Source organism: Stereum hirsutum (genome assembly GCF_000264905.1).
Source record: "Stereum hirsutum FP-91666 SS1 unplaced genomic scaffold STEHIscaffold_12, whole genome shotgun sequence".
Taxonomy (NCBI): Eukaryota; Fungi; Basidiomycota; class Agaricomycetes; order Russulales; family Stereaceae; genus Stereum; species Stereum hirsutum.
Genome location: NW_006763142.1, coordinates 677,798 through 697,842, shown reverse-complemented (window position 1 = coordinate 697,842; position 20,045 = coordinate 677,798). Strand labels below are relative to the sequence as shown.

At 51.4% G+C, this 20,045-nt stretch overlaps 7 protein-coding genes across 7 annotated transcripts; 3 read left to right on the top strand and 4 right to left on the bottom strand.

Annotated features, from left to right (window-relative positions):
- Positions 1 to 15: 15 nt before the first annotated feature.
- STEHIDRAFT_148649 (snare protein YKT6) lies at positions 16 to 1,393 on the bottom strand. The gene is made up of 4 exons (XM_007306942.1): positions 1,069 to 1,393; positions 657 to 880; positions 418 to 528; positions 16 to 349 (listed from the first exon to the last, which is right to left on the bottom strand). The coding sequence occupies exons 1-4, from the start codon at positions 1,304 to 1,306 to the stop codon at positions 323 to 325; spliced, it is 600 nt and encodes a 199-aa protein (XP_007307004.1). The 5' UTR covers positions 1,307 to 1,393; the 3' UTR covers positions 16 to 322.
- A 1,808-nt stretch (positions 1,394 to 3,201) lies between these two features.
- On the top strand, positions 3,202 to 5,992 carry STEHIDRAFT_100896 (uncharacterized protein). Its single transcript, XM_007306941.1, has 6 exons — positions 3,202 to 3,324; positions 3,383 to 3,933; positions 4,244 to 4,757; positions 4,837 to 5,210; positions 5,294 to 5,373; positions 5,513 to 5,992. Exons 1-6 carry the CDS (start codon positions 3,244 to 3,246, stop codon positions 5,656 to 5,658), a joined length of 1,746 nt encoding a protein of 581 aa, XP_007307003.1. The 5' UTR covers positions 3,202 to 3,243; the 3' UTR covers positions 5,659 to 5,992.
- A 2,609-nt stretch (positions 5,993 to 8,601) lies between these two features.
- Positions 8,602 to 9,268, top strand: STEHIDRAFT_159492 (uncharacterized protein; the record flags this gene model as incomplete). The annotated part of the gene is made up of 3 exons (XM_007306940.1): positions 8,602 to 8,717; positions 8,772 to 8,861; positions 8,938 to 9,268. 3 exons carry the CDS (start codon positions 8,602 to 8,604, stop codon positions 9,266 to 9,268), a joined length of 537 nt encoding a protein of 178 aa, XP_007307002.1.
- A 279-nt stretch (positions 9,269 to 9,547) lies between these two features.
- On the top strand, positions 9,548 to 11,590 carry STEHIDRAFT_170332 (uncharacterized protein; the record flags this gene model as incomplete). Its single annotated transcript, XM_007306939.1, has 8 exons — positions 9,548 to 9,632; positions 9,736 to 9,884; positions 9,953 to 10,298; positions 10,377 to 10,434; positions 10,509 to 10,598; positions 10,688 to 10,783; positions 10,848 to 10,904; positions 10,984 to 11,590. The coding sequence occupies exons 3-8, from the start codon at positions 10,283 to 10,285 to the stop codon at positions 11,588 to 11,590; spliced, it is 924 nt and encodes a 307-aa protein (XP_007307001.1). The 5' UTR covers positions 9,548 to 9,632; positions 9,736 to 9,884; positions 9,953 to 10,282.
- A 490-nt stretch (positions 11,591 to 12,080) lies between these two features.
- STEHIDRAFT_82768 (uncharacterized protein) lies at positions 12,081 to 13,706 on the bottom strand. The gene is made up of 4 exons (XM_007306769.1): positions 13,122 to 13,706; positions 12,856 to 13,030; positions 12,557 to 12,757; positions 12,081 to 12,413 (listed from the first exon to the last, which is right to left on the bottom strand). The coding sequence occupies exons 1-4, from the start codon at positions 13,504 to 13,506 to the stop codon at positions 12,284 to 12,286; spliced, it is 891 nt and encodes a 296-aa protein (XP_007306831.1). The 5' UTR covers positions 13,507 to 13,706; the 3' UTR covers positions 12,081 to 12,283.
- A 957-nt stretch (positions 13,707 to 14,663) lies between these two features.
- Positions 14,664 to 16,456, bottom strand: STEHIDRAFT_170330 (uncharacterized protein; the record flags this gene model as incomplete). Its single annotated transcript, XM_007306938.1, has 6 exons — positions 16,431 to 16,456; positions 16,195 to 16,373; positions 16,074 to 16,139; positions 15,952 to 16,005; positions 15,824 to 15,895; positions 14,664 to 15,756 (listed from the first exon to the last, which is right to left on the bottom strand). Exons 2-6 carry the CDS (start codon positions 16,338 to 16,340, stop codon positions 14,664 to 14,666), a joined length of 1,431 nt encoding a protein of 476 aa, XP_007307000.1. The 5' UTR covers positions 16,341 to 16,373; positions 16,431 to 16,456.
- Positions 16,457 to 17,519: 1,063 nt separating this feature from the next.
- On the bottom strand, positions 17,520 to 19,378 carry STEHIDRAFT_159488 (uncharacterized protein; the record flags this gene model as incomplete). Its single annotated transcript, XM_007306937.1, has 3 exons — positions 17,520 to 18,546; positions 18,625 to 19,204; positions 19,309 to 19,378. The coding sequence occupies 3 exons, from the start codon at positions 19,376 to 19,378 to the stop codon at positions 17,520 to 17,522; spliced, it is 1,677 nt and encodes a 558-aa protein (XP_007306999.1).
- Between the last annotated feature and the right edge of the window lie 667 nt (positions 19,379 to 20,045).

Here is a 20,045-nt window from a genome sequence, read left to right as displayed (position 1 = left end):
TAACTGAGGTCTTGGAGAGTCGAACGTTCATCTAACGCCGAACAGCTGCCGTCATACGCAAGGCCTGTGTACCACAATACTCGTCTATATCCCGAAAGTCACTCGAGGCGTGTGAAAACAAAGACCGTCCGTTTGGGGTATGAGAACTATACAATACAAGGGGAGAAACTCGACAAAGCCCGATCATCGCGTTATGAAAAGGTACGTCGTACGGTGTACGGTGTAAGAGAATAGATGGTAGCGCGTCGTCCGTGACGTTGTATGGCTATCTTCGAATCGGGGCAGCTTGAAGTAGACATAATTGTAGGAACGGAGAGGGAAACTACATGACGCTGCAGCATGAGTTTTGCTGTACAATTCATGAATTAGTAAATGGTGAGCGAGGCGCGGAGGAAAAACAGAGTAAAGAGGGCGCACCTTCTTTGCGGTCTTGTAGAAGGCCTTGCTCTGCAGGGATAGAGCGTTCGATCGTTCTACGAGGTTGTCAAGTTTCTCCCCTCGTTGCAGTACTGATTCTATCGTCTTATGCTACACGATCCGAAACACCGAGTTAGTAACCATACTCTCGTTACCATCTTCGCCCACACTTCGGTCCACAAACAAATGGAATGGAGAATAGAAAGCAAGGCACGGAAGGAAGGCCACGTAGGACTTACCAACACAATCTTCGTCTCATCCAGCTCCTGCTGCACCCTCATGATATTGTCCGCCTGCCTCGGATCCTGATACTTCTGCACGTACGCATTGATCTCGCCGAACTGAATGGCCGAAGGGTTCGAGAAGGAAGACTGGGGGACTTTGGCAGTGAAGTCGTCTAAGACTTTGGTCAAAAGGGAGAAGGCGGGCCTGACCGGGTATTCTTGGTCGGTAATGATTACGGCTGGAATAGGTTTGGGCGGTAGTAGAGGCGGACAGTTAGCATTTTGAATCGGAGAATAATGACCAGAATAGAGCGAAGAATAATCGGGTTTAAAGATCATCGTTAAGAAGATGGGTATATGTGAGAGAACAGGTATCCGAACAACGAATGAAATGAAGAACAACTGTGAGCTCCAGATAGGTACGCACCAGCCAACTGCTCCGCCCCACCCCGATTATACACATGCGCCGTGTAGTTATTCTCCTGCACACTCTGCCTCTGTCCCTGAGGCGTCCTCTCCGCCACAGTCTTCGTAAAGAATGTCATAAATTCACCGACGGATCCTTTCTGGTAGAACGAGAAGGAGGAGAGATCGGAGGCTTGGCTAAGGACGGCGGAGGGGCCGGAAGGGGGTGCGAGGACGACGGCAAGGGAGAAGATCTTCATGTTGAATGCGACTTTCCTGGAGTATCTTGTGAGTGTTTATATGGGATGGTCAATATCAAAAGGATTGCAAAGGGGTGAAGGGTCGAAGGTGTAGGTGAGTCGGAATGACGGTCGTAGTAAGTCACTCAGCGTGGTGTAAATGGGACGCGGGTCGGCAAGTGCCGACCAGTCGGGGAGCGGCACTTGGACAGTACGTACTAAGTACTTGCCTCTCCAACGGGTATGTCTATTGTATTATTTTCATCTCTGCTGTTAATACTGTGATAGTATATGCAGGCCTGACTTGACCAAGCTGCGGCATGGCTGTGAATATCGTGCAGACGTGGTCGCTGCGCAACAGAACGTTGCAGTGTCCGAGCAGTGTCGAACAGTGCTGGGACGCCACATTTATTCCTATTCTCGAACAGACCGCTCTTTTCCCGTCACTGCATGAGAGAAACGAGGTTCAGAGTGGGAGTTTATAAATGAATGTTCTTAAGACTGCTCTTGTCCCGCATCAGATACCACGTACGCTACCGCCCCAGTCTCAGTCTCTCCCAGCAGCCATCCACAAAATCATCTAAACATGTGGCACCCAAAGGTTTTCTTCGTCCAAAAAAAAGACAAGGTATATTCTAGCCACTTATCAGACACACCCTTGAGCAATAACACTCACCGTCTCCGTCTCAACCCCAGAATCTTCTCCAACGTCCCAGCCTCCTCCTTCTACGCCAATCTCTCCTATCCCGTGTTGAATCCATCTAAGTACTGTATTAGCTTCACTTACTTACCTATGGCTCGGTAAATATATGTGCCACATCGGTTTCAACATTCGTACCCACCATATTTGTACAAGTCTTAATGAAAAGAGAATTGGATCTCAACTTCTCATTTTCTACAATTGCATTGAGGCAAGAGAGTATGAGCAGCAGCGGATGGCAGGTGCCGCAATTGTAGTAAGTATGCACACGGATAGATCATAGGGTGTAAGTGATATACTGTCGCAAATACGCAAGTCATTGTGAATTCGAGCATAGAGTCAGGCTTTTGAGCACTATACGGCGAGAGCACTGAACGTGAAGTGATGGGATATATGTGATCTGGTGTTCAAGTATCGTCTCAGCCAAGTCTCAGCAGGGATATCGACAGGGAGAAGAGTACGCTTGCCTTATGGGATTGAATTAGGAAACAAAGCGGTATGTGGGAGGTATATCACGGTGTACATTTATTGATACCTGGTAGCGCACTCACCTCGGTCATTTGCCCCTCGAACTCAAGCAAATTTAAAGTGTGGGCAAGGAGAAGTGTATCAGTGATCGCAAAGGGCGATACATACCTGTATTTTAGACGCTTAAAAACCCGAGAATAATCAGGGTGAACAGAGACACGGCAACCTCATGCTTGCTACGATCCCCACACAGTTCAAGCTGATTGATGCATGTTGGGTTCGAGAAAGATTCGAGAGTCAAAAACATCAAGTACGTTCAAGAACTTAGGCGAAGTCGAGGCGAAGGCACCACCAGGGCCTCAGACCTGGGATACAGTGCATTTTAGCACGCAATTGAGTGTGTAAGAATCCAGAGGAGCGAAGAGGCTGCCAGTGGCATGTCGAGACGGAGGACGGGAAGGTACGGGAACTTGAGGCTCCGGGAAAAGAGCCCAAAACGCAACAGCCTTTCGAACGTAGGGACCTAAGCACAAGTACGCCGAGACATTTCGACGCAGTACACGTAAAAGGTGTATCGCTGCAAGACCGAATCAGGCCTTAGACGAAATACATATCGAGATGAACGTTGCTAAAACGCCGTCGAGATGGGAGACGCCGATGAGCGAGGTGAGCCCGGCTACCGGGTCATGACATGGAGCTGGACGAGGAACGAATCCGAGCGCGACGTTTCCGGTGGCCTACTGTACTCCGCATTCTTGTCGACGAACGTCCATGTCATGAATCCCAAACGATGCACTATTCTAAGACATATGCTTCACTATTGCTCACACTACCTCCAGAGCTGAGGGATAATGCCATTCAATATCGAGAGGTACGTCTACCTCATCACCCCCGTCGAACACTGACTCTGACTCACTGGTGGCTTGTAGTTGAAGAAACTCATACGGGACGTCGTGCAAGAGCTCGAAGCTATCGGCCTGTCGCCTGAAATTCTACAGAAACTACTGCAGCAGAAACAACAGCCGTCAACCGATAGTGCGTTTGTGGCTCAGCAGGATTCATTCCCGAAGGTGGTCTACGAGTTCAGCACGTCGGAATCCGAGGATGGCCAGATCGAACCAAGACTTCGTTTTTGTATTCACCGTGATGCCGTACCATTACATAGACCGACACCATCCTCACCACCGCGGGAATCAACCCCTTCCTCATCTGAACATAATTCCGTACACCACCGTCAACGAGCCTCGATATCGGAACTGAATGAACACGGCGACGAGGTCGAGAATAGTCACGATGGAGAGGACAAGGATGATGCGAGATGGCACGGGAACGAGGCTGGCGTTGGTGGCGAACGGCAGAAGGGGTTCGGATGGGGAGAAGAAAGTTTGCTTTACGCCCTTCAGCGGCATGGTGGTACTTTTGCGGCCAATGGGCGGGGAGGAAACGACGAACGTGCGTCCGTGGTCGCCACACCAGACCCGTGAGTGCCACCCTTCCTATCTTCTCTTCGTGTGAGACCAAGTCACAGCTATAAAGCGTTGTGTTCTCTTGTTGCACAAGATGTAGACCTTTGAGGTCTTCATTACGCTCTGTAAGCGTCGTGCACAGATACCTGAGGTTTCTATCCTGGTCGGTCTGTTTTGCTTCAGGCACTTGGCCTTGTTATCCTCGTACGGACTTGCCAAGAATCACTGTCTATCTCATCCTACTTAGACCCATCATCATCATACCCACTAACATGGCATCCCCACGTTCACGCTGGATCCTCACCATTCATATTCATCATCCAGGCTCATTGATGGCTCTGACGAGCTCATCGTCCCTCTCGTCAATGACACCGCCTTCTACCGCCTCCTCTCTACCGCCCTCCAATCCATAGCCACTCACCTCCTCACAGTGCAACAAAACTTCACATCAACACTCGAAGACCTCTCCCGCTCTATATCTTTCTCCGCCCGCCCCTCCCACTCCACATCGTCGTTCCACGCCTACTCCCGCTCCGCCGACCCTGCTCTCGTGCGCTCCTCTTCTGGTGGCTCCCTTTTCACGTCGAAGGCGAAGTCGGATTTGTACGCTTGGAGAGCGATCTTTGAGCTGTATGTGGAGGCGGAGGTGTTCGAGGATTTGAGCGAGAGTAAGAGGGGGGAGAGGAGTGTCAAGGATTCTGAGGGGCGGTTGGCGCAGTTTGTGCAGAGGGTTACGGAGAGGGGCTTGGGCGATGGGAGGACGCTGAAGTTGAGGGAGAGTAGGGAGGCATTGAAGAGGTTTCTGGAGGTTAATTTATTGTTGCTGGATCTGAAGAAGGTGCGTGTCATTATCTTCACGCTTTTATTGTGAGCGGTCGAGGTGTGACATTGATTCTGATGTGTGGATGTGTGGATAGTTTCAGCATGCGAATACAGAAGCAACGCGGAAGATCCTCAAGAAACATGCAAAGCGAACAGCCCTCCCCATCCCCTTCATTTCTCTCTCTTCCACCCTCTCACCATCTCCTACATCGCTACCTTTCTCCTCCGCCTTGATCCCTACTTCCACTTCCGCCCTCCCATCAATACCCCTAGGCCCAGACGGTTTACATGACAGCATGACACTCACCGTCCCCGGTACGATCTTCACCCTTCCCCGCGCGCTCGTACAAGCCATCAGCGAGACATTACTACCCGTGATCCCGCATGTGGACGATTATTCGTGTTTGATTTGTACGAGTATTGCGTTCAAGCCGATTAGGCTGTTCTGTGGGCACCTGTTCTGCGTTAGGTTTGTTCCAGCTTTTTTATTTTCCTCTGTTCTGTTTGCGCGTAATGGCGTAGGAGGAGAAATGCTCATGCTCTGTGTGGTAGATGTTTGGTGAAGATGCAGAAACGCGGAAAAGGAAATTGCCCGTTATGTCGTGCACCGACTGTCCTTCAGGCTGATCGCTGTACGTATCTACTTTTCCTTGTCCCCTACTGACTTTCTCGACTATTTACTCATCAATCCTCCTCTTTTTCGGTCCCTCTTTCGTTGACTCGTCCCGGTCGGCCATGTGGCGTACGTGTGGCGTGGCATCATGGGTATAGCTAACGTGGACTGGGCCTTACTGAACTTCATGCAAGACTGGTTCCCAGAAGAGGCGAAGGAAAAGATGAAGCAGAACGAGCAGGAGTCTGCGGAGGAGATGATGCGCGAGCTTGGGTGGGAGGGCCGGGAGTGTGTCATCATGTGATGTTCAGCCATGATCCCCCTTTATCTTCATCTTCTTTCTTTTCCCCCCTTATTCTTTGAACCCTCCTCTGTTATTACCCTCTCCACCTGGGTTCTGTGTGCATGTAGTTCGTGCTCTTATCTTGTAATGTCGGGCTTTGTGTATCGGTTCGGGTTTGTCCTGGTTCGTTTGATTGATTTATGGATTTACTTTTTCGTTTCTCATTCTTTGCTCGCTCTCTTTCCTTCTCCTTATCGTATGATACATGTTGTGAAATATATCTATGTATCCTGTATCGATTCGTCTTTTTTTCGCTCTCTAGGCCTCTTATGTACCTTTCTAAGTTATAACCACCTAACCACCCAAACGTGGCACGCAGATCAGTCTCGGGCTCGAACACGGTAGTGCTTACCATTGCTGATTGACCTTCCGGTCGGGAGACACCTGGGTCGTCAATTCTTGGTGAATGAAGTGTGTTAGCGGTGAGCTCGAGGCGCGAAATGTAAACAGTTGCGTCGGAAGAGAGGATAAGATGATGTGGCGTTGGGTGCCACACTGCTACCGGAGCGGGCTCTCCGGCCTTTTTTCAACCTTTCTTCGGTCTCCCAACTGCACCACACGTCTTCGTCATCTCCCATCTGAACTCTTCGTCCATGACTATTTCAGGCCTGCTTCGCTGCCTCGATACCCACCGGAGAGAAAAGGATCACCACAAAATGTTTCGATAACCTGCCAACTTTCACTTAAAAAGCCCATTTCGCGATATTGCAACGATATTCTGTGTCGTCATCGTACTAAGTATATCAAGAGTCAGCCCCGCTATTGCACTATATTATCTCAGGTTAGTTTTGAGACTGACGTAGGTCTTCTACATGTAGTTGACCAGTTATCAGGCCCCCGTAACCGCTGAAGGGAACGCTATCAACATGAACCTCCAAAGAGTCTGGCAAACCCGGTGAACAACGGCTATAGAACCCGCAGGCGATCGAGTCCCTCCCCGGGATTCGCAACCATAATTTGCCTTGGAGCAGCTCACTTGTTCAAACCCACCGTCCTGAATGTTCCGGCTGGTCTCAGAGACTGAACAACACTGCTTGCTCTGGTCCCTGCTTTATGTCTCAGGTCGGTGGCGATGTGCAAGACATCCGGAGGAGGTCTTAGGTTCAATCCTCGCTGTGCCCTTGACTACCGTACAATATTGGCCCTGCATATGTGACGAAAGTCACCGAGAACCCCGGTGCACATTTTTCGCGGCGCTTATGTCTCGCGATTGGGAGCTCCACAGGCGGAAAGGTGCTGGTCATCGTGGTGCGGTGAGAGGAAGTCTCTGTACTATGCTACCTCAGGAGTCTCTCCATGTTTTACATACGACATAGGACACTATATAAGTAGGACGGTCTCTGCTCGCTGAAGGTCAGCACCAGCACCCCACATTTGTATCCTCATCAAACCTTGTCCAACAACAGCTTGACCGCATATACTTCTATCATGTCTTCCTCGTCCGTGCCGTTTTCGGCTCAGCCTACCTTCTTCTGCAACAACTGTAGCATGACCTTCGAGACTCGCGAGCATCGTGCTCAGCACGTCCAGGAATCCCAGTTCCACCCGAAGTGTAAGAAATGTGAAGTTCGCTTCCCCGATTACATCTCGTACATCACCGTGCGTATTTCTATGTCTTCGTCGTCGTTTGTGCTCTGTTGCTCATCGGCCTGTATTTATAGCATCTGGGTCAATCACCTCGTCACAACTATTGCGTTGCCTGCGAGAAGGACTTTACGACAGCTGCCGGCCTTCATGTGGTGAATTAATAAATGCCTTTTACGATTCTCCATAGACCATTCTAACCCCCAGTTGCCTACCAGCACGTTCATGTTGCCCCGATCCATCGTGATGGTGAATATGAGGAGGAAGATTCAGACGACGAAGAACTTGACGGCGCACATCATCACCTTCACGAAACTCTGCCTGAGGGTTGGGAGGATTCCTACGGAGCATATGTTTATCCCGAGGCCAATGAGCGTGTGAAGCAAGTCTTGGAGAATGGTGGCGGGAATGCCAACTGCGTGGACTCATGGCCAGAAGATGAGGACGAGGGCTTTGAGGACGGCCCTGTCAGCCATTGGCCTGAAGGTTCGACGCTCCCTAAACAGGACGAAAGGTCCGAAGCGCTGCTCGTAAGTCTTCCCTGAACTTGCAATTTTGTAATCCTCTGACCCTTTCCATCAGGACATTGTATTGCAAAATACGGAACACAACACGATCGTTGAGATACTTGAGCGCCGTTTTGGGAAGGTCCAAAGCGGCGCATCTTCTCAGGCTACCCAGACCTCTGGTGGAACGCACTGATATTCTGTTGCATCTTCTCTGTTTCTCGTCATAGCTCACTGGCAGCACGGATCCTCATCACTGGTCTTCTCCTCTCTTTCTCGGTCCTGTTCTGGACTGTTTCGTCTGATCCACTGGGCAACTTGGGAGTCGACCGTCTGTCATAGACGAACTGCTTGTATTCTTATAAACTAGTTACACATATGAATGCTTGTTATCTTGTACCAAAACAACTATGCCTTCGCGCACCATTATCTTGCTAACGCGCTTTTGGCCACCTGCCTTTCCTCCTTCCTCTACTCCTTGCCCCATGTCGACGGATCCTCCCCTCAAAGTAACTCCTCTACGCTGCAGGCTGTTTCGAAATGCCGAGACTTTCGCACACGCCCAAGCCTCAAGTCACCACCTAATTCGGTCAATCCTTTGAGCCCGCCCCAGCCACCTGGTTCCGTTTTATCCCGTTTGCTGCGATCGCGCGGAATATTCGAAATACCGACCGCGTGACTGTACCGTGACCCTAAGACGCGTCTGGCTCCAGACGCGGTTGACTTTCTTGTATCTCTTCAACTCTCACTAACATCTCCGCGACCATCTGCATCGGCGTCTGCTTGATATACCTCATAGCATACCACTGCGAAGATGGACGAATCAGAATATCTGGCCGGGATCCTCTACCACCTTGGTCTCAGTCGTCTCCAAGACCCGGATCACTGCTGCCCCGAGTGGCAGTATTGCTTGCTCCTTAGACAATCATCGTGCGTCTTTCCCTCCACTTCTGCTTTCTATTGGTGCTAATACACGCTTTGCAGTGGGGCAAACCCAGATTTCTATTGCGGGTGGGAGAACCAGAACACCGAGTCGGAGGGTGAAGAGAATGATACTGGCGTGCCGGATGATGTGTAAGCTCAGTCTCGTGCTGTATCTGCGGTGGACACACGCCTCATGATGTCTCGATGTTTGAACGTCCTCCTATAGCGTGCAGAGAGCAGCTTACTATACCGTGTCCGACGACAGCGAGGAAGAACAGGACGACATTGATGGCGACAGGTCATCCTCTCCCCTCCCCACCCTCACCGAGACTGCGTCTGATGTTGGCGCCGGGTCAAATTCGGCACCTGTCTCTCCGAGTCGTGTCACGGCCATGAAAACAAGATATATCCTACCCAGCGCAGAAGTCACCAAAAAAATCATAATCGTATTTGAAGAGGACTCAGACAGCGATGATCCCAATCAAGAAGACGAAGAGGACTTTAATTTGGAATGGGAGGACGATGGACAGGGCTCTGCTTATGACGACTCGGATTGAAGGATATTTTGGACGCCGGGTGTCATGTTTGTGTCATGTCGTTCTCTCGCTTTCACTGCTATCATCTACCACTGTCTTCGCTCTGCTGTTTCCAATCATCATAAATTTCTGTATCTCTACCTACATAATCTTTCTCGCCGCGAGAAATCTGCGCTTCGTCTGGATTCTAAAAATATCGACCGTGTCTGAAGTCGGACTTTCAATTTGCCGCTTTCATATCGGCTGGACATCCGACGTGTTCCGAATTTGAAGTTCCTGTTTGGACAACGTCTTTGACACCGTGACCGCCCTCGTCGCCCTCGGCCTTCTCATGATGTTTCGTCGCTCTCATTCCTCACTAAGAAGCAGGGCGTTGAAATCTATAGTGCGTGAAACTGCCCTCCCTGTATCTTACGCTCAGATGCCTCCACTGTCATTGAAACCTGACTCGGACGATGCTCGGACGCGCCGGCTGAATGTGCACAAAGGAAACGACTATTAACGGGCACCTTGCCACTGATGACGACGATGACGAGAACAACGGTGTCGGCGTTCCTCGCCTTGTGGCACAAGGCCTTTCCGGGTGCATGTAGATGGCAAAATTTGACATGAAGCATTGGGTACCGGATCTGTTGGGGTAAGTGGGTTAGAGCCTTACTTATTCTTAACACTTGCTGAGCGCTAGTATCGTTTAATGACGTCTAGTGACTCTCAGTACCATCCGTGTGAGAGTGTGGAGTGTTGACGTGCCTTATCATGCGAAGAAGCTTGAGGTTGATCTGAGGGAACTGATTCGGTTGCCCCTTTGTACTTGCTACCTGATTCGTTTGTCCCTTTGTCCCTTACGGCACAGGCCAGTGCGTCGTGCGGCCAAGCGTCTTCTTTTACCCGGACAAGCACTCGCATACAATGACTATCGATCCTTTAAAAACCCTCTGCCCATAGGCACTCGATCTCCGTCACTCCCATCCTCACTAGGCTCTCACCCACTCCGGAAGAACAGCTTTCGACTCGCCTCCATCTCTATATCCACCAATGATCGCTTATAAAAGTATACCTGACACCCTCCAGGACTCCTGCGATGATTTACCTGGATGGCACATCACTCACGGTCCACCTTCTCGCCTAGGTGATGCTGAAGGCCACGACAAGCTCCCGATAGACCTAGCTCATTCCGAAAGTCCAATGTCCGTTTTCTCTCTTTCTATTTTTCCTTTTCTTTTACTTTGTGGTCTGATTTGTTTGCATAATGTTCTTACAGGAAAACAATCTCCAGAAAGGCCTCGCAGGATGATCAAGGTGAAGGCTACGGAGGCCACGACGGTTCATGGTCGGTGGCACACGACTGGGTGTATGTCTCACTATCCTTCACGCACCGCGCTTCTTTTTGTCTGACGGCACACTCTCCCCCTCTTTATTGCATTGTTATGGGGATGGTAGTGACGATGTCGATAGCTTCAAGGGTACTTGTACCCTGGGGTATGTCGTAAACGAGGATGATTATGAGGATGAGGACCTTTCTTTTATATCTCAGCAGTGAGTTCTCCAGGCAATGATCCATCGTTCCAGCGCATTAATGGCTTCTTGCGTTGTACCACAGGCCGACGATACGCTTGGTAACAAACGCGCGTCCAGCTATGGACATAGATCTTCCCTTGTAAGTGCCACTCATCTTCTCGTCACTCTTTCTTTATTGCCTACTCCCCAAATGACCCTTTCTCTCGCTCCTCCACCAGGCTACCGTCAAACGTATCTATTCCGGCACTTGCATTCTCCAAGGTGCATCGCGAACTCGCATCATCCCCCTCTCCTAGAATCCCGTGTCGTATGCTCCGCGTCCCCGATTTTGTCGATCCTCCCGAGACCTATAGGCCGTGCCAGACTCATGACGAGGATGAGGAGGTTCTATACCTCTGGTGCAACGGAGAAAACTACGTCGTCGCTCACGCAGACCTTAGCGTTGTTTGGGATGAATGGGGCCAAGTTCCCTACCTCCACCCCGACCTCTTTAGTGCACTCCCCTCGAAGAATTCCTCACCCGTGTACTCCCCTTCCACACCAACATCGTCCCTGTCGGCCAGCGATTCCTTCAATCCGCAATGGCTTTCGGCCTCGCCTGACCAGGAGTCTAGGGGAGAAATGAAGGACTTCCCGGAATCACTAGTCGCTGCGCTCACCAAGCTGCGCCTAGCATCCAGCGACGGCATGATTCCCTTCTCAGAGGTGGCGCTGAGACAGCTTGTTAAAGTCTCAATGGCGGGTGGCGAGCTCCCGCCTGTCCTCTTCAATGAGCCCGTACCGAAGAGAGGTCGCCCGCTCAAACGTCGTCTCGTCCAGGATTAACTAGTTGTGCGTCTTGTCGGTTGTCACAGTGGCACTGACGACGTTTGATGGTGTTGATGTAGGGTCTCAATGCTTGTTTGCTGATCTCCGGGGTCTCTTTATTCTTTGGTTTTTTTATGTTTCAGTTATTGTTTCAGCCTTTGTTTGTCCTTGCACGCCCGGCCTTGTCGTCGTGCTTTGCTCCTTATCTGCTCTTTGTTTGATCTTATAATCATTGACCCTCGTCTTGCGCTTGGCCCCTGGAGCACGCTTTTTTTGCTTTTTGCATGCATACCTACGTTGGATGATTCACGGTCTCTTCATCGCAATTGGGGAGAGTTCAATATAAGAGCTAGTCTCGGGGAGAATGTACCCTTTTTTGTTTGCCAGCCAGAGCGTCCGAGAGCACGTTATTGCCGTCCCCATGAGGTATAGTTTAAGAATGCGGGCGGACCATTCCTTGGAAGAGTTACTATCAGGCCATTAACGGAGAACTTCCTACGAACTGTGGCATGAAAAGACATCATGTACCGATCCCATATAAGAAGAGAATGGAAGAGATCACTCGATACAGTACAGTTCCAGGACGATGATCAACTATTGTAGATCATGCCACTACATGGGCGGCACCTTCCTCCAACCTTCTCCGTCTATCTGATACGTCTCAAGTCCCTCTCAGCCGTCCTAGTGGGTCCCCTCAGGACGCACACTCAATCAATCGTAGAACACCAACGCTCGCAACTCGATAGATTCTCTCAACGGCGCATCCGGCGGCGTCGTCGGGTCCTCAAAGGCAGTGTGTGGTGTGAGAATCGCGACACTGCCGTCTTGTTGCGAATCAAAGCTATCAAACAATGTGGCGCAAACGTTAGCAAGAGACTCAAAAAAACAACGGTGGTGGGCGAGATTGTGAGAACTTCACGAGAGGCGAGCACAAGACAGAAAAGCGCTCTAAGGTGGTGGGAGACGAGTGAAAATGAGACCCACCACTTGATCAACACCCCCTCCTCCGGAGTCAAACCTCTGATATATTTCCATCTATGCTCAGGACTGAACTTGACTGCGCTGACTTCGCCGTCGCGATCGGGGTAGCGCAGAGTCATAGGTACGAGATCTCGCGATAGGTCGACGGAGCGACAGTCGCAGAGAGCAAGAGGCCAGTCGAGCGCGGGATGGTTGATTGGGCGCCTATGCGCAGAAGGTAGTGGGAAACGGCAAGTAAGAATAGGGTGAGGAATGGAGAGCAAAACTGCGTGGTCAACGTCAACGTCGACGATTGCACGTACCATAGGTTAATGATCTGAAATCGCTTCTTGAGCAACTCCGGCGCATCGGAGGCGGGGAGATGGCGATGGACTCGAGCGACGGCGGCCGCGGTAGTCTGGTCTACGTGCACTTGGGAAACGGGGTGTCGGTTCGAGGGAGATTCATCGGTGTCGCCGGGACGGTTACGACGGATGGCTATGGAACGCAAGCACGAAATTGCAAAGTAGAGCAGTGAAAGAAGATTCAGACACGGTAGGCACTTGGAAGTATATTCAACTGAACGCACTGTGATCGAAAAGTACGACTCTACTCGCGCCCGTGTAGTCCTTGATGAGCTGAATGCTCTCCGGATAGTAGGCTTTCTCGATTGCTTCATCGCTCGCCGCCCCGCCCTTACCTCCAAAATCGAATTCAGTTTTTCTCTTGAAATATTGAAAGCCCGTTTTGTCCAAGGATATCTCCTCCAAGTCTGTCTCCCTCCCACGAATATCCTCGATCTCGACAACATGAGCCTTGTGTTTCCAGTTCGATGCTGATTGCAGTGTTCCCGGTACTCTTTCCGTGGCTGAGATCCAAGGTTTAGAACCGTCCGCGGGCGGAGTGAAATACTGCAATGTCGCAGTGACAGTGTGTGGCGCCGAGTTGGTGTGTAGGGTACTTTCAATAGCCATTTGCCTGAGTCTGGCGAGTCCAGGTATGTGGCAGGTGAGTATGGGACAAAAGTGGAGAACGATATGCTCTGAGGCGGGTAGCTGCTGCGTGAAACCGGGCGATAGTTCGGTGAACGATAAGAGATGTGATCTTGAGTAGAGGTAAGAGGCAGGGAAGGTGTTGCTGCGTTCTCCACTGTTATGGTCAGAGCGTCTTGACTGTAAGAACATCCAGGACTTGGATCGCTTTATAAAGGTAATGGTGAGAACAAGGCCGGCATGTGACCTCCATAGATGGCGTCAAGAGCCATAGAGGAGCACGACATCATACTCGAATCATCTTGCTTGCTCATAATTCAAGTGACGACAAAGGCTGGTTCGGTTATGGCTGAGCAAGCAAAGCGCAAGCCCGACTCATGGGGCAACTTGAAGCTGGGTGGGTCAAGAAGCGTATACAAGCCTAAGTAAAGAACACGCTGCCGGACTTAAGCCGTCGTGGACCACGTATGTGTCGGAGATTGCTAGTGGCGTAGGAGCAGAGTACTGGTTCGAGAGTCGATGTAGACACATAGTACGGCGATGACAGACACGCGGAAGGAAGGGTTCGGGCGACGGGCGCTGTGGCTTGGCTGTGGCACTCGTGACGTAGAACTTCCGAAGAACAAGCGCCCGGCAAGTGCCACACAGCTTACGCCACATTCACCCCTCACGAGCGTCGACGAGGATCTCAACTAGATAACGTAGTTTGGGCTCGTCTCATCTCGTCTTGTAGGTTCACCCGGACGGAGATGGGATATCAGGCGAGACAAGGAGATCTGCGATATAGATTGACGGTATGGGGGACACAACGTATGGGTACGGACACCGACGTGACGAATGGTACATGAATATACAAGGCGGATAAGGGTGATGTACTGAAGGTATCGTAGAGAATCATGGCTGACATCCGCTCGAAATATCAGTGAAGCTCAAAGATTAGACCAGTGTGTAGGAATACAATATAGCGACAGAAAAGATCAAGTCAGATGGAGATATCCTAATCAATAGTAGCTGCTATGTGGAACCGAGTCTGAGAAAACAATGAAGAAGAGCAAAAAGATGGAAAGCACGATGACACATCGATCGGAAAGCAGTGAAACAGAGCTGCGACAAAGAGCATAGACCTCACCGCAACCACCCTAGTCCTCGGACAGCTTCCTGCGTTTGTTTCCCCTCGCCGAACTACTAGCAATGGAGTGGGATGTTGACATTTCGGAGAGGGTGAGATCACCCTTGAACACCCCCGACTCGATCAACCTCTCTCTCAGTTTCTCGAGGGTGATTTCTGGCCTTGTCCAGGAGCAAGCCGTCCTAATATGGTCTCGCCCCCGGACCGTTCCACCCCGAACTTGATTGCCTGCTCCACAGAGCCGACAGTGCACCCTCGCGGAATGAAAGTGCTTTTCTCTCTCCAAATGCCTTCCTATACTCCCCCAATCGCAAGAATCCACACAGCCAGGGATTCCGCACGCCAATTTCTCGCTGGATTCCAGCTTCAACCCATGCACCTTTCTCAGATGCTCCTTGGCGCCGCGATGGTCTGTGGGGGTCGTGTGCGGGTGCTCTCCTGCCGGAAGACCCCACTGACAGCGCTTCTCCTTCGGGATGTCGTCGTCGAGCTCGAAGAGGTTCTTCTGGACATCGAAACGCGCCCTGTTTTGCTCCAGAGCCAGCAGGGCCTTATAGGCCTCGGTCTCCTGCGACGCAGTAGGTTTTGACTGGGAGCTCGAAGCGGTGGGACGGTGTGGAAGGTTGACTTTCTTACTGGGACTGGCAGAGAATGCGGTGTCAGAGGGAGCGGTGACTGGGACGGATGGGGTTCTCGGCCTTGGGATCAGAGCGGGAGGTTGCTGGTTAGGAGCATAATCATGGAACGAAGTGGGTGTTGGGGCAGACGAAATGGGCGTTATCGCAGACGAAATGGGCGTTGGTGCAGGTGTCGGAATGCGCGTGGGGAGGGGAGCGTTGGCAAGAAGGCAGTACCGGGACTGTAGATCGAGAGCCTCGCGCTGCGTGATGACGGGGTGGAAGATAAATTGTGACGAGATTTCGTTCGGATTATTCGTTCGACTGACAGGCGGTAGGGCACTTGCGGTGGGATTGGGCGTGTCGTTGTTTGGTGCAGCTTTGGGAGGGGGTGACGGGAAATAGGCGGGAAGAATTTCCGCCCAAGAAGCGACGGCGATGGAGGCCTCTTCGATGGGAGGCCATGATTGCCAGTCAAAGTAGTTACTTCATGGTAGAATGGACGAACAATTGTCAGATCAAGGCGATACAGTTAATGAATTCATAGACGCACCAATAGAATCCCTCGTCCGACGAAAAGCCGCCCTCAAGAGGTTGACCCTGTGGCCCATCCCAAACAAATACCCTGAAATTTCCTATCAGAAACCAACGCAGAAATGGAAGGTGCTAGGGGACACGTACGATTGGAGTTGCTCAAAAGTGGGGAGTGCGTCGATTGTGGAGGTTCCGGCGAGTCTACAAAGGATTGACATGCAGTTAGTCCGGCAGAGCGTCAGCAGGCAGGTGGAGGGAAATGGACATACTCGTGAGTAGCCTCGCGAGGGCTGCCCTCAAGAGGGAATGCATCATGTTGAAGAGACCTGCTCGGGCTGCGAGAAACAACGTCAGCTAGTCGTCCTCGAGCGATCAAAAGATCGAGCTCACCCGGAAGGAGCACATTGTGCCCAGTCTAGACAATCATCCCAACCGGACGTGAGGTTTTTGGAAAGCTGTTCATACTCCTCATTGCTCAAAGGCAACAGGCAATTCTCCAACAGAGGAGAGATAGACGCCTCAGATGTCTGAGACATGTTGCGGAGGAGCGTGGCGATAGATCCCGGTGTCTGAGAAGAGGTGGTCAGGGTTGTGGCAGCTGGGTGAAATCCGGTTTCAGACGCGACCCTTTATATGTGGCGGAGGTGCCGGGCAAAGTTTTGGGGGCTGTTTGTGGGCCTTTGTTTGGACACGTTTTGGTGGCTATCGGAAACTTCAGGCTTCGGAGAAGCAACGTCCATACGGACGTCCCGAGGCAAACGATGGGCAGTCGCGATTTTGGGTGCCATCTCTGTCACGTGGTCACGTCTCTCCTTTGTCCTCTCCCGTTGCTAACCATAGGAAAAACACGGCACTCCGGAACATAGGATCAAAATGCTGACGTGTAGCGTTGAGAGGCAAAGCGAGAGCGATATCGGCTCGCTGTATTTGGTTCGACCTCAAGAGACGTCCTAAATGGGGATACGGTCCATATCCCTTCCTTTGTTATGGGGCCAAGGGTACCAGACCTCCCCGCCGTCTTCGAAGTCAAAGAGAAAGATTTAACCTACGTCTTCAATCGCCTTGACGAGTCCACGAGGGGAGCGACATATCGGTGATCGCGAGTTAGGGCTCTCCATCCTGTCCAAAGGTACGTCCTGCATATCGATGAAGTTTGGCCGCGCACTACCTGCAGGAAATTACGCACCGATGGCTATGACAGACTGTCCCGACGTCGAGTGTCCCATATATGTCATCGATGGTGTCGATAGCCTTCCAAGGGTCACTTTTCATGCTTTCCCTCGCATCCCCAGTGTGTCTTTTTTACCATCTGGAGTCGAACAAGCCATGCTTACAAGTTGCCAACACGGCCATGAGCACTCCATAGCCTTCTGCCTACTAACAGTCTAGGCTCGTGGCCGTAGTAAGATCATCATGCAGGCGGCGAAGTCGGTAAACCACGACTGCTTTGACTCGTGGGCTGATCGAAGTCTGGACCGTTGGTGAGCCTTCTGTCAGTGGCGACGAATCAAAAGAATGGGAAAGGAATAGCATCATAAATTGGAAGGTGTGGCCCGTCTTAGTGCCGTGATACGGCTGCGTGCGCTATAAAATTGCGATAGAAAAATCCTAGAAAACCGAGCTGAATGCATTTATACGCTAAACTTCCAAGGAACATCAACATCGTGCATGCACTAGAGGAACGAAGCGAAACTTTCCCACCCCGGACTATCATCCTACTCCACCTGTTCCTTCCTCTTCTTGTTTTTACTACTCTTTTTCTCCTTCACGCTCTTCTCCTCGGCGAGCTCTTCCACCACCTCAGAGCCAACGTCCGCCTCCTGGTCCCTCTTGCGCTTCTTCTCCTTCTTCCTCTCCTTTGCTATCCTACCCTCATCACTGTCCTTTACCGCCTCTCCCTTCACCCGTCTCTTTTTATCTTTTTTCTTCTTCGCCTGGCCATTGACCTCCGCGGCGGCTTCTACCTCTTCCACGCCCTCGTCAACAACAGGATCGTTGGCCTGTGGTTCGATTTCCCTAGCCTTGCCTTTGCCTTTCGTCTCAGCCTTCTCAGCCTTACGCCTCTCCTTCTTCAGCCTCTTCTCTTCCTTCGCCTTTCGCTTTGCATCCTGCTCATCGCCGGCATTTCCAGTGACGACCTCCGCTTCCACCTTCGTCTCGACTTTAATAGCCGCCGGCGTCGAAATGCCGGCCGAAGCGAACATTCCAGCAAACTTCGAAGTCGACTTTGGAGAGCCCGGTCCCGAGCGATCCTCCCCGGTGGTGCCGTCTCCCTGTGCCGTGGTGGAAGTGCTGGGCAGACCAAAGCCACTAGCGCCCGTGCCACCGCCACTAACGAATCCAAGACCTTTTCCCATCGACGAAGACGATCCTAGTCCCATTCGTCGTGGTTCCTTCTCTTCCTCTCGCTCGATAACTTGTTCATATGCCAGAACTTCCTCCTTCAACCTCGAACCCGAAGCTGAGCTCGATTTAGCAGCTAATTTCGCCTTGAAATAATCTGCTACGCTCTGTGTTGACGTTTTCAGCTTGTGAAGATCGTTGGCGGCGGCGTCATCGATAACTGTGAGTGTCCCTTCCATTTGTGGCGCGGGAGATGATGTCGATGGTGTGGAGGTGGATGACGATCCGGGTTTGGGTGTGGTTGGGGCCGATGGGATGCCCAGAATTTCGGAGAGAGCAGAGGGTGTGAGGGAGGCAAGACGTTTGGCGCGAATGTTGCGGGCGCGGTGTGCACGGGGACTAAGGATACCACACAAGAATGTCAGCAATGCGGATCAAAATGGGAACGTTATCGACGTGAGTAACACAGAAACATACGGAGCTCGCATGGGAGTTGGAGTAGCGATGGGTATATCGGCGACAGTGACCTCGACTGGTGTAGTTGAAGGGGAGGGTTCATCGTCACTGGAGGACGACTTGCTTTTCTTCTTCTTCTTGTCCTTCTTGTCCTTGCCGGACGAGGAAGACTCGTCTTTGGACCTTTTCCGCTTCTTCTCCTTCCTGTCGTCCTCACCATCCGCGTCCTCCTTCTTTCGCTTCTTCCTATCCTTCTTGCCCTCCTCTGACTGTTCTGCCTCCATCTTCCCCTCTGAGCTAGCACTGTCCTGCGCCTTCGTGTTGTCCACCGCCTCTTCCGTCGCCCGATCAAACCCTTCCACCTTCATCCCACTCCCGCCCTCGTCCTGTCCGTTCAACCTTCTCAATAACCTCTCAAAGTCCTTGTTCTGCCTCCACGCGACGCCTCCTTCCTCTCTCTGGTGCTGCATTCCGATTCCGAGCATGTCCAACTTTTGTTCGACGGCAATAGCTTTCGTGCGCCCGTCGCCTGCGACGCCGAGACCTTGTGACGGGTCCCAGCCCAGCTTTGAGAGATAGGCTTGACCAAATTTGGCCGCATCTTTGAGGAGTAACCAGACAAAGTAAAATCATCATGGAAAGGTGGAGGAGATAGAGAGATATAGTCAGTAAATGCGGTACAAAAAAGGTAGGAAAGGTGCGCACTATTCGCCCACGAAAGATTACGAGGATCGTTTGGGATACGCTGCTTTTCTTTTCTACCTGAGAGACCCATAGTGTCTATATGAGTAGATTTGCCTAGACTGAAACAAATATGTGGCCCAAAACGATAAGGGGAAGCAAAGGAGAAAAGACCAACAAAATGAACGGGGCGGACGACCACGCCCGGACCGGCTGCGGGCCGCCTCCTCGCTTTGGCATTGAATGCGGCCTAATGCGGCTTGGTATTCCCAATCGTTGGCCAACTCCACAAAATATGTCGGAAAACCAAAAAGGACGACCCAAAGATGCCAGCTGTACCATTCGATCATCCTAAAGGAGACCTGGACATTATTCTATGCTCCAGCGATCCTGTCGATCTCCATGTCTACCAAACAATACCCTCCGTCGCTTTTCTCTGCCTGACTGGCATGTTTTCTCCGAGTCCACCGCAGGCCCTTCTACCCCAGACCAGTAGCTCGACGATGCCTATAGTCGATGCTGACCACCGGCATGGAATCCAATCATCATCTTCTCCAAAATCTTGCTGCATGCAATCTTGCGAGCGTGCTATCAGGTGCTATCCCGGACGAGGTCTCCCATCCGTCGATCTTCCACTGGCGGCCATACCAACCATACTCAACGCTTTGGAAAAGTACGAGAGAGGCCTTTCGTCTTGTGGTCGATGCATTCCTCAGCAGGCAGCTCCGGGCGGACTATATTTGGATGTACACTACTTATAG